This window comes from Haliotis rubra, unplaced genomic scaffold (assembly GCF_003918875.1).
Source record: "Haliotis rubra isolate DU_JTF1 unplaced genomic scaffold, ASM391887v1 Scf117, whole genome shotgun sequence".
In the NCBI taxonomy this organism is placed as follows: Eukaryota; Metazoa; Mollusca; class Gastropoda; order Lepetellida; family Haliotidae; genus Haliotis; species Haliotis rubra.
The window spans coordinates 37,747-50,866 of NW_025765081.1; the positions used below are offsets into that span (position 1 = coordinate 37,747).

Below are 13,120 nucleotides of genomic sequence, written 5' to 3' on the forward strand. Positions count from 1 at the left end.
TGCGTTGTTATCCAGATGACTGTTAAGATCGTTGGGACCAGCATGTGAGATTATTGCCTGACAATACAGTATCACAGTGACAGGTGATAATCAAATATGAAACGCAGCAATTCTGTTTTAGCATTATCGATGAGAAAGCATATCAGTTTTAACAATGTAATTTCCTTTCATACCCAGTATAAAAATTCTGAAATAATAAAGTACATGCCCGGATGTTCATATAGCTTTTCCACATAGATGACATGAGAAACTGTCTATCTTATTCTGCTGTTTTTGAAAATATCAATGTATTGCTAGTCGAAAGGCAGCTTGTCATTGTGGCTTGGGTGTCACGTAAATTTCATTGTAGCATCAGGGTACAGTAGTATAAAGAGCTGTTGCAGGGTAATTGTCTGTGCCTGAGTGTTGAATATTTAGTAAAAGGTTCTCTAATGCTTGTACTTCATGAAAAGTAATGCAATTTACCGAACATGAAACATTTTTTTCCCGCGAGTTTCCACTGGCAATTGTACATTTTAACTGAGAATGGCTGCATAGCGAAACATTTTCAAGCTCATGTGAAATCTCTTACTGATTTTGATATCTATCTCGTGGGTACCAGTGGAACTGCCCCAGCTACAAAATGGCCCAGCAAATTTGGTCAATCATTCTAATTTGGTCAAATTTATTTCAAATGATTAAATATATGCTGTAAATGCATAGTTTTTGTCAACTTTGATATTATGTTCTTCATATAAAGTTATTAACAAGTAATATTTCTGATAAATATTCCATCAGTAAACTCATAACTATGTATATACTTTATAATATCAAAGTTGACAAAACTATGCATTTATGGCCTATATTTAATCATTTTAAATAAATTGGGGCATTTTAAATGGTGACCGGACAAAATCCACCCCAAAATTGCCACCCCGGACAAAATCCACCTTTTCTTAACCAAAAAATGGACAAAATCCACCCTTCTCGAATTGCTATTGTTAAAAGTTTGAGTGTGGCCTGATCTTTGATCAAGTTGTTTTTCTAAAAAAATGGACAAAATTCACCCTTCTCAAATTGCTTTTGTTAAAAGTTTTAGTGTGTCCTGATCTTTGATCAAGTTGTTTTTCTCAAACATTGTTTTGATAGGATTTACGTTTTCCTAATTGGCTCTTGTTCCTAGATGTTGTTTCAAACATTAAAGGTTTCTCCATTTGTCACATTTTGATCACTACTTAATCCTCTTCCAAATGTGCTTACAAAATGTGCTTACATATGTATTTTGGTTGTTTTTGTTATCGATTATGAATGACTGATATGAATAAAATTCATTTCTGTGACTAAACATGTCATTAGTTTGTGTTTTTCTTAGGGTGGATTTTGTCCGGGGTGGATTTTGTCCGGGTGGATTTTGTCCTAGGTTGCAATTTTGGGGTGGATTTTGTCCTGGATTCGCTTACCACGTTCATGAGGGTCCGTATAACCTTAGTGTTGATTATATATATTTTACATAAAAACTGTAAATAAAATTACACAATGCTAGGATATATTTCTTTGGGTTAAATAATAGTATTCTGTATTATATTTTACTGACGACTGCGTCAGAATTCATCCCGTTATATTATTGTGCATGTTTGAACTTGTTCGCCGAGAACATGTGCACAGCTGATTGCTATTTCCGGCTCAAATACAGACGGTAATCTTAATTAATTTATAGAGCAAAAATTGTAACTAAAATTACACAATGCTAGGATATATTTCTTTGGGTTAAATAATGGTATTCTGTATTATATTTTACTGATGACTGCGTCAGAATTCGTCCCGTTATATTATTGTGCATGTTTGAACTTGTTCGCCGGGAAACGTGTGCACAGCTGATTGCTATTTCCGGCTTTGTGTACGAGACAAATACACACGGTAATCTTAATCCCTGCAAATAATACAATGCCCAGCAAAAACGACTAATAACTTAAAAGGTAAATAATCTTGTCTAGTGATGTTTAATTGCAAATTTGACGTCTCTACTGACAAAGTCGTCTTCTGTTGTTTGTTCACGCGAAGTGATACGATGTTGTTTTCTTACCCCTGGAAAAATGTTTGACGAAAGCGTAACCAATGGATAAGACGACCCCCTTCTACAGACTGCTTATAGTCGGCCAATAGACGGTCATATATAATTTACTTGTAAGTTTGAAATACTATTTGCTATCATCAGCCAAGATAACTTCTTGAAATTCCATAAACTGTAGGTTTTAAAGGCATTATCCCACTTCTGGTCAAATGTATGTGATTAATAATAATAGTTAAAAATCTCTGTAAAATAGAATTATAGACCCAGTATATTCATAATTTACTCACAGATTTGAAATGCTAATCTATATCATCAGCCCACACAGCTTCTTGAAATTCCATAAACTGTAGGTTTTAAAGGCATTACCCCACTTCTGGTCAAATGCACGTGATTAATAATAATAGTTAAAAATCTCTGTAAAATAGAACTATTGACCCAGTACATTGATAATTTACTTGTAAGTTTGAAATGCTATTTACTATCATCAGCCAAGATAACTTCTTGAAATTCCATAAACTGTAGGTTTTAAAGGCATTATCCAACTTCTGGTCAAATGCACATGATTACAAATAATAGTTAAAAATCTCTGTAAAATATAACTATTGACCCAGTACATTAATAATTTACTTGTAGGTTTGAAATGTAATTTCTTATCATCAGCCAAGATAACTTCTTGAAATTCCATAAACTGTAGGTTTTAAAGGCATTACCCCACTTCTGGTCAAATGCACGTGATTAATAATAATAGTTAAAAATCTCTGTAAAACAGAACTATTGACCCAGTACATTGATAATTTACTTGTAAGTTTGAAATGGTATTTACTATCATCAGCCAAGATAACTTCTTGAAATTCCATAAACTGTAGGTTTTAAAGACATTATCCCACTTCTGGTCAAATGCACGTGATTCATAATAATAGTTAAAAATCTCTGTAAAACAGAACTATTGACCCAGTACATTGATAATTTACTTGTAAGTTTGAAATCCTTATCCTATCATCAGCCAAGATAACTTCTTGAAATTCCATAAACTGTAGGTTTTAAAGACATTATCCAACTTCTGGTCAAATGCACGTGATTCATAATAATAGTTAAAAATCTCTGAAAATTTGAATTATTGACCCAGTACATTAATAATTTGCTTGTAAGTTTGAAATGGTATTTACTATCATCAGCCAAGATAACTTCTTGAAATTCCATAAACTGTAGGTTTTAAAGGCATTATCCCACTTCTGGTCAAAGGCACGTGATTAATAATAATAGTTAAAAATCTCTGTAAAATAGAATTATAGACCCAGTACATTCATAATTTACTCACAGATTTGAATGCTAATCTATATCATCAGCCCAGACAGCTTCTTGAAATTCCACGAACTGTAGGTTTTAAAGACATTATCCCACTTCTGGTCAAATGCACGTGATTCATAGTAATAGTTAAAAATCTCTGAAAATTTGAATTATTGACCCAGTACATTAATAATTTGCTTGTAAGTTTGAAATGGTATTTACTATCATCAGCCAAGATAACTTCTTGAAATTCCATAAACTGTAGGTTTGAAAGGCATTACCCCACTTCTGGTCAAATGCACGTGGTTAATAATAATAGTTAAAAATCTCTGTAAAACAGAACTATTGACCCAGTACATTGATAATTTACTTGTAAGTTTGAAATGCTATTTCCTATCATCAGCCAAGATAACTTCTTGAAATTCCATAAACTGTAGGTTTGAAAGGCATTATCCCACTTCTGGTCAAAGGCACATTATTAATAATAATAGTTAAAAATCTCTGTAAAATAGAATTATAGACCCAGTACATTAATAATCTACTTGTAAGTTTGAAATGCTATTTCCTATCATCAGCCAAGATAACTTCTTGAAATTCCATAAACTGTAGGTTTGAAAGGCATTATCCCACTTCTGGTCAAAGGCACATTATTAATAATAATAGTTAAAAATCTCTGTAAAATAGAATTATAGACCCAGTACGTTAATAATTTACTTGTAAGTTTGAAATGCTATTTACTATTATCAGCCAAGATAACTTCTTGAAATTCCATAAACTGTAGGTTTGAAAGGCATTACCCCACTTCTGGTCAAATGCACGTGATTAATAATAATAGTTAAAAATCTCTGAAAATTTGAATTATTGACCCAGTACATTAATAATTTGCTTGTAAGTTTGAAATGGTATTTACTATCATCAGCCAAGATAACTTCTTGAAATTCCATAAACTGTAGGTTTTAAAGGCATTATCCCACTTCTGGTCAAAGGCACGTGATTAATAATAATAGTTAAAAATCTCTGTAAAATGAATTATAGACCCAGTACATTCATAATTTACTCACAGATTTGAATGCTAATCTATATCATCAGCCCAGACAGCTTCTTGAAATTCCACGAACTGTAGGTTTTAAAGACATTATCCCACTTCTGGTCAAATGCACGTGATTCATAGTAATAGTTAAAAATCTCTGAAAATTTGAATTATTGACCCAGTACATTAATAATTTGCTTGTAAGTTTGAAACGCTATTTACTATCATCAGCCAAGATAACTTCTTGAAATTCCATAAACTGTAGGTTTGAAAGGCATTATCCCACTTCTGGTCAAAGGCACATTATTAATAATAATAGTTAAAAATCTCTGTAAAATAGAATTATAGACCCAGTACATTAATAATCTACTTGTAAGTTTGAAATGCTATTTCCTATCATCAGCCAAGATAACTTCTTGAAATTCCATAAACTGTAGGTTTGAAAGGCATTACCCCACTTCTGGTCAAAGGCACATTATTAATAATAATAGTTAAAAATCTCTGTAAAATAGAATTATAGACCCAGTACATTGATAATTTACTTGTAAGTTTGAAATGCTATTTCCTATCATCAGCCAAGATAACTTCTTGAAATTCCATAAACTGTAGGTTTGAAAGGCATTATCCCACTTCTGGTCAAAGGCACATTATTAATAATAATAGTTAAAAATCTCTGTAAAATAGAATTATAGACCCAGTACATTAATAATCTACTTGTAAGTTTGAAATGCTATTTCCTATCATCAGCCAAGATAACTTCTTGAAATTCCATAAACTGTAGGTTTGAAAGGCATTATCCCACTTCTGGTCAAAGGCACATTATTAATAATAATAGTTAAAAATCTCTGTAAAATAGAATTATAGACCCAGTACATTAATAATTTACTTGTAAGTTTGAAATGCTATTTACTATTATCAGCCAAGATAACTTCTTGAAATTCCATAAACTGTAGGTTTTAAAGGCATTACCCCACTTCTGGTCAAATGCACATGATTAATAATAATAGTTAAAAATCTCTGTAAAATAGAACTATTGACCCAGTACATTAATAATTTACTTCTAAGTTTGAAATGGTATTTACTATCTTCAGCCAAGATAACTTCTTGAAATTCCATAAACTGTAGGTTTGAAAGGCATTATCCCACTTCTGGTCAAAGGCACGTGATTAATAATAATAGTTAAAAATCTCTGTAAAATAGAATTATTGACCCAGTACATTAATAATTTGCTTGTAAATGGAAATTAAAGTCAATTATACAGTGTGATAGCAAAAAAACAATTGCCTGAACACAATGCGACAGTACTAACCTAAATATACTGTAGAACGTTGAAGTTGAACGAAAAGTTGCATCCAAGGAAGTCTTGAAAAACACGTCCTCACTCAGTGAGTACAGAGGAAAATATGATATGGGTAGAGATTCACTGGCAGGAGAACAGTCGAGGGAAGTAATCGGAAGGGGGCAAGGGTTATCTAGGTAAGGATTACCTCCCTTTGTTATAACATTTTTTTATTTTTTATCTAAGGGAGTCTGTAACACATCACCAAGTGACGGAGGAAAAGGCTATCAAAACCCAGAGGTAAGTTTACTTATAATTACAGACAATACTCATGATTGTTCGTGTTAGCTACATACTTGCAGAGGAATATGGAAATATGTAACTGATAATTTTCAGTGTCTCCTCACAAAAACTAAATCATATTCCGCGCATAGATCGCCTTAAGTTTTAGAGTTAACCGGGAGCAGTACTGCAGTAAATAGGGTTTTACGAAATTGTGGACTGTTTATCCCAGTTCTGGTCTGTCCCAGTTCTGGTCTCTACATATGTGCAATTACTCAGGCGACACTGCAGTGTTGAAAGTATGAACGTTGACAAAATACTCCCAATAAGCCAAGTTCCAAAGGCTGCTCGCTATGATTTTCTGCTGTTATTTAGAACATTCGTAATATAAGCATATACGATAAAAGTTTATAACAAAAATTATCAAAGAACAAAAAATCAGTTTCGGGTATGACGGAGGGTGTTATGTCAAACAGCAAGTTCTACACACCCCTCAAATTTAATAATATATTTTATACAAATAAGATTTCTATGCATCTTCCAGTCAAAAGTAAACCTTTTACAATTTTGCTGATGTCTAAAATTGGAATGCAGGCGGCAAGCTATGAGGATGTGTACGCATATTGTTCAACATTCAGGTCAGGACTTGCTCATGGCTATTTATAGATCATAACGTAAACACTTGATTTTAGAGAGAAGCTTTCTATTTTCTGTTTGAAAAGAGATTGCTTGACATGGGATTGTTACTCTTTCTGTGGTCTTTTACATAACTAATCATCTCCTTGGATTTCCATGTAAGTATGGAGTTTATTCTGTAAGCTGAAACAGTCTAGATATGAGGTCGATTAGACAAGGAAGTAAAAGGAAGAGAACCATTATCATATGAAGATTCAGTGTATGTGTGTGAGTGTTTCACACTTATGAGGACATCACATTTTGTTCAGAACATTATATGTATGTGCTACTTTCTCATTTTCAGTGATCATGCCGAAACTATCTGAAAATCAATTTTTTTGTAACTTTATTTCTTTTTGCCAGTACATGTTTTACAATAAAGGGTAGTTCATGGTTCAATACACAAAATATCTAAACAAGGGCATCATTCTAGCCACATGATGGTGTTCTGTAAATAATAAAGTCTGGACCAGACATGACAGTGACAGTGTAAATAATAAAGTCTTGACCAGACATGCCAGTGACCGACATTATCTTCTGACAAACATTGGTTGCGAGAGACAGTTTCTAAGCCGGATGTTCACAGGTTAGGTATAGTGATCTCAAGATAACTCGATTATTTAGTGTATCTAGGTGCCTCTAACGCTGACATTTCCGTGCCTTTTCCGCCCAGTATGTTGAACACCTTACTTAATATTCCAACAATATTCTGAACGTCTGTACTGCCTCAAACCATAAACAACCAGTGAAAGATATTATGAACAAAACAACTTTGGGTGCTTGTTGGTCCACACCTAAATCTGAGATCCATCAACTTGCCTTGAGTGACTAGGTTACTAGGCACCGATTCTAACATTGTGTGGCCACCATCTATTACTAGGCACCGATTCTGATATTGTGTGACCACCACAGGATCCTTGGCACCAAATCTAACCTTGTGTGACCACCACAGGTTACTAGCCACCAAATCTAACCTTGTGTGACCACCACAGGTTACTAGGCACCAAATCTAACCTTGTGTGACCACCACAGGTTACTAGGCACCAAATCTAACATTTTGTGACCACCATATAGGATACTTGGCAGCAATTCTAACCTTGTGTGACCACCTGACCACCATAGTACTAGACTCCAATTCTACCCTTGTGTGACCACCATATGTTACTAAGCACCAATTCTGCCCTTGTGTGACATAAACAAATATATGTAATGGAAAGCTTGAAGCATCAACAGTCACAGAGTCCCATCACTTTGGTGAAAACAGACCACCTCTGGTAACTGCTCTTAAAGATCATTATGTCTCGAACATGTAACAAGGTTGTCTGTTGTTTAAAGCTGTAACTTTCCAGCGATAATATGGCGTTCTGTAAATAATCAAGAGTGGCCCGGACACTACAGTGACTGACATTATGCACAGGTTAGGTATAGTGATCTCAAGATAACTCGATTATTTAGTGTATCTAAGTGCCTCTAATGCTGACATTTCCGTGCATTTCTGCCCAGTATGTTGAACACCTTACTTAATATTCCAACAATATTCTGAACGTGTGTACCTGCCTCAAACCATAAACAACCAGTCGAAGATAATATGAACAAAACCACTTTGGGTGCTTGTTGCTCCACACCTGAATCTGAAATTCATTAACTTGCCTTTCGTGACTACCTCAGGTAATAGGGCACCAATTCTACCCTTGTGTGACCACAATATGGTTACTAGGCACCAATTCTACCCTTGTGTGACCATCATAGTTTACTAGGCACCAATTCTACCCTTTGTGTGACCACCATAGGTTAATAGGCACCAATTCTACCCTTGTGTGGTTACCACACCAATATGGTTTACTAGGCACCAATTCTACCCTTGTTGTGTGACCACCATAGGTTAATAAGCACCAATTCTACCCTTGTGTGACCACCATATGGTTACTAGGCACCAATTCTACCCTTGTGTGACCATCTTAGGTTACTAAGCACCAATTCTACCCTTGTGTGACCACCATAGGTTACTAGGCACCAATTCTACCCTTGTGTGACCATCTTAGGTTACTAAGCACCAATTCACCAATTCCACCATAGGTTACTAGGCACCACCATAGGTTGACTAGGCACCAATTCTACCCTTGTGTGACCATCATAGGTTACTAAGCACCAATTCTACCCTTAGGTTACTGTGACCATCATAGGTTAATAAGCACCAATTCTACCCTTGTGTGACCATCTTAGGTTACTAAGCACCAATTCTACCCTTTGTGTGAACATCTTAGGTTACTAGGCACCAATTCTACCCTTTGTGTGACCATCTTAGGTTACTAGGCACCAATTCTACCCATTGGGTTACTAGGCACCAATGTGTGACCACCATAGGTTACTAGGCACCAATTCTACCCTTGTGTGACCATCTTAGGTTACTAGGCACCAATTCTACCCTTGTGTGACCACCATAGGTTACTAGGCACCAATTCTACCCTTGTGTGACCACCATAGGTTACTAGGCACCAATTCTACCCTTGTGTGACCATCTTAGGTTACTAGGCACCAATTCTACCCTTGTGTGACCATCATAGGTTAATAAGCACCAATTCTACCCTTGTGTGACCACAATATGGTTACTAGGCACCAATTCTACCCTTGTGTGACCATCATAGGTTAATAAGCACCAATTCTACCCTTGTGTGACCACAATATGGTTACTAGGCACCAATTCTACCCTTGTGTGACCATCTTAGGTTACTAAGCACCAATTCTACCCTTGTGTGACCATCATAGGTTACTAGGCACCAATTCTACCCTTGTGTGACCACAATATGGTTACTAGGCACCAATTCTACCCTTGTGTGACCATCTTAGGTTACTAGGCACCAATTCTACCCTTGTGTGACCATCTTAGGTTACTAGGCACCAATTCTACCCTTGTGTGACCATCTTAGGTTACTAGGCACCAATTCTACCCTTGTGTGACCACCATAGGTTACTAGGCACCAATTCTACCCTTGTGTGTGACCATCATAGGTTACTAGGCACCAATTCTACCCTTTTGTGTGACCATCTTAGGTTACTAGGCACCAATTCTACCCCCTTGTGTGACCATCTTAGGTTACTAGGCACCAATTCTACTACCCTTTGTGTGACCACCATAGGTTACTAGGCACCAATTCTACCCTTGTGTGACCATCTTAGGTTACTAGGCACCAATTCAACCTATTGTGTGACCAGCATAGGTTACTAGGCACCAATTCTACCCTTGTGTGACCATCATAGGTTACTAGGCACCAATTCTACCCTTGTGTGACCATCTTAGGTTACTAGGCACCAATTCTACCCTTGTGTGACCATCTTAGGTTACTAGGCACCAATTCTACCCTTGTGTGACCATCATAGGTTAATAAGCACCAATTCTACCCTTGTGTGACCACAATATGGTTACTAGGCACCAATTCTACCCTTGTGTGACCATCTTAGGTTACTAAGCACCAATTCTACCCTTGTGTGACCACCATAGGTTACTAGGCACCAATTCTACCCTTGTGTGACCATCTTAGGTTACTAGGCACCAATTCTACCCTTGTGTGACCACAATATGGTTACTAGGCACCAATTCTACCCTTGTGTGACCATCTTAGGTTAATAAGCACCAATTCTACCCTTGTGTGACCACAATATGGTTACTAGGCACCAATTCTACCCTTGTGTGACCACCATAGGTTACTAGGCACCAATTCTACCCTTGTGTGGCAACCATAGGTTACTAGGCACCAATTCTACCCTTGTGTGACCACCATAGGTTACTAGGCACCAATTCTACCCTTGTGTGACCATCTTAGGTTACTAGGCACCAATTCTACCCTTGTGTGACCACAATATGGTTACTAGGCACCAATTCTACCCTTGTGTGACCATCATAGGTTACTAGGCACCAATTCTACCCTTGTGTGGCAACCATAGGTTACTAGGCACCAATTCTACCCTTGTGTGTCACCATAGGTTACTAGGCACCAATTCTACCCTTGTGTGACCATCATAGGTTACTACGCACCAATTCTACCCTTGTGTGACCATCTTAGGTTACTAGGCACCAATTCTAACCATGTATGATTTGTTGTTTAACGCCTGACAATGTAATTTACAGATTGACGTCATATAGCTGTAATATAGTGAAGTGTGCCAGCGGTGTTAAACAGCAAACAAAAGTATTGAAATAACAGAACTACCTCTTGCCTGAAACAATGTTTTACTGAAAAGTGCTGTGGATCACCTTAATTGTAGAGCACTAGAAGTTTTCAGATCACATCCCCACCCCAAGGATGGGTACCTGACATACAGTTCATCCTTGTTTAGTGGCTGATGGAAGCAATGATCTTCAAAGTTCTTTTTTCAGAGAGGTGTATTGACTTGAAAAACTATTCTTTAATGTTGACACAATTTCTGTTTCAGTTACTGTCCAGTGATCCTATCAGACTGCGCACATTCAAGCCATGGCGACAGCCCCCGCTAAGTATGTGATATTTGATATGAATGCTAATGGGGACTCCAAAGCAGGGATGAGAGAGAAAAGAAAGCATCACATTGCAAATGTGTTAAAGTCAGAAAGCCCCCTGGTGGTTTTCCTCCAAGAATTTCTCTGGAAGGGTATTCATTCGAAACCATGGGAAGAGTTTGGTATTCCCGACCATTTTCAGTATGAAGGCCACAATGAAGCAGGTTTCATATTTGATACAAGGGAAATCACATACTTGAGGATTGACAACAAAACATCGGTGCGAAACATGTATGACACCATGGTGAAGGAAAGTGACATGGGCTCAGACTACTTTGAGCTGCCAAGACTTTGCGTCTATAAAATAGAGAGCAAAGGAGCTCCTAATTTTGAGATCCTCTGTGCCAGTTGGCATGGTCCTTATAAGGTGTCTATGGAGAAAAAGCAAAAGGCCCTTGATACATTGGTCAAGTTTCTTTTGAAACTGAAAGTGGAAGAGGAGAATATTCCACTCTTGCTTGGGGGTGACTTCAACATGTCAGCATCTGCTGTGAAGAATAGACTCCCTTCGAATGACAGTTTGATGCTAAACACGCCAGGTGACTCGTCTATAGATATGTTCATCGTGAGCTCCGATATAATGCAACTATTTAGCGTTTCAAAAGTTGATACCATGAAAAGTAATGAAGCGTTTGACCATTTGCATTTGAAAATATATTTAATCCCTAAAGAACAAACAGGGGACGAAAGGCCACAACGTCCTCCTGAAGCGGAAAGAGGGAACAAAGTGGCACAAGGTCCTCGTGAAGACCAAACAGGGGACGAAGGGCCACAAGGTCCTCCTGAAGCGGAAAGAGGGGACGAAGGACCACACGGTCCTCCTGAAGCGGAAAGAGGGGACGAAGGGCAACAAGGTCCTCGTGAAGACCAAACAGGGGACGAAGGGCCACAAGGTTGTGAACAAACATTGCCACCAACGAAGAAGAAAGCATCGCCATCAGAGGATGAATCCAAACAGAAAACTAAAGGCCAAGAAGGAATGAGCCCTGAAAAACAAACAGAGGACGAAGGACCACAAGGTGCTCATGAAGAGGAAACTGGGGACGAAAGGCCACAAGGTCCTACAACAGAGGACACAGGGGATGAAGGGCCACAAGGTTTGCTACCAAAGCTCTAAAAGAACAAATCGGGCTGACACAGTCTAGTGGTGATGCTCTTAAGTGGACTATTGCATCAGTCATAGGCTACTTGGGACCAATATAACCCAGAATCCCTACAAACAATGGTGGTGTTGATTTTAAATGTATTTGGGAACATTTCATAGTATAGGGGCATCCCTCTCATCCTGTATGGAGGTATTCTGATTCAATAATGCATGTAGAGGATTCCATCATACATGTGCTAAATTTTCAATGTTGATCTATGCTGAATAATTGTGGGATTGGTTGGTAACTTGCAGTACAATGAAAAAGAGTAGTCCACAATGAGTGGTAGAATGGAGTGGCGAGTGGGTCTGAGAATCTAGCTTCATGGAATGGAGGCATTGAACAATGGATAATCAAAGATCGTGTTAGTCGCTTCTTACGACAAGCATGGGTTACTGAAGGCCAATTCTAACCCGGATCTTCACGGGTGTCGGCACTGTGAAAATGTCCAATTTCCTAAATGTTTGTATCCAAACATATACTCATAAACATGAAAAAGAAGACATTTACTAGAACTAGCAAAAGTTCTAGTAAATGTCTTCTTTTTCATGTTTATGAGTCTTTCTCAAAATTCATGCATAATTATGTTATATGTTTGTACCCGACAAACTTAAGTCAAAATCAATAAAAAAATTATGGTAACCAATGTATCTCAGTTTAGTCTACCCTTTACAGTAACAAAATTGGAAAAGATATTTTTGTATTTATTCTCTCTCTCTCTCTCTCTCTCACACACACACACACACACACACACACACCAGTGGGCGATATGCAATTTGATTTTTGTTGTTGTCTATTTCCTATTTGTCAATAGAAAGCATTTAAATGATGTAACAGC

General features: G+C 37.3%; 1 protein-coding gene across 6 annotated transcripts; it reads left to right on the forward strand.

The window, feature by feature from the left end:
* The first annotated feature begins 1,843 nt into the window (after nt 1-1,843).
* Nucleotides 1,844-12,752, forward strand: LOC124257146. Of its 6 annotated transcripts, XM_046691187.1 has the most exons (4): nt 6,610-6,722; nt 11,035-11,822; nt 11,922-11,952; nt 11,992-12,752. In XM_046691187.1, the coding sequence occupies exons 2-4, from the start codon at nt 11,076-11,078 to the stop codon at nt 12,252-12,254; spliced, it is 1,041 nt and encodes a 346-aa protein (XP_046547143.1). In that variant the 5' UTR covers nt 6,610-6,722; nt 11,035-11,075; the 3' UTR covers nt 12,255-12,752. The 6 variants fall into 6 exon arrangements, with proteins under 6 accessions (XP_046547108.1, XP_046547143.1, XP_046547116.1 ...); XM_046691152.1 differs by lacking the exon at nt 6,610-6,722 and adding exons at nt 1,844-1,893; nt 5,891-5,946 and having other exon boundaries at nt 11,035-12,752; XM_046691160.1 differs by having other exon boundaries at nt 11,035-11,952.
* The last annotated feature ends 368 nt before the right edge of the window (nt 12,753-13,120 follow it).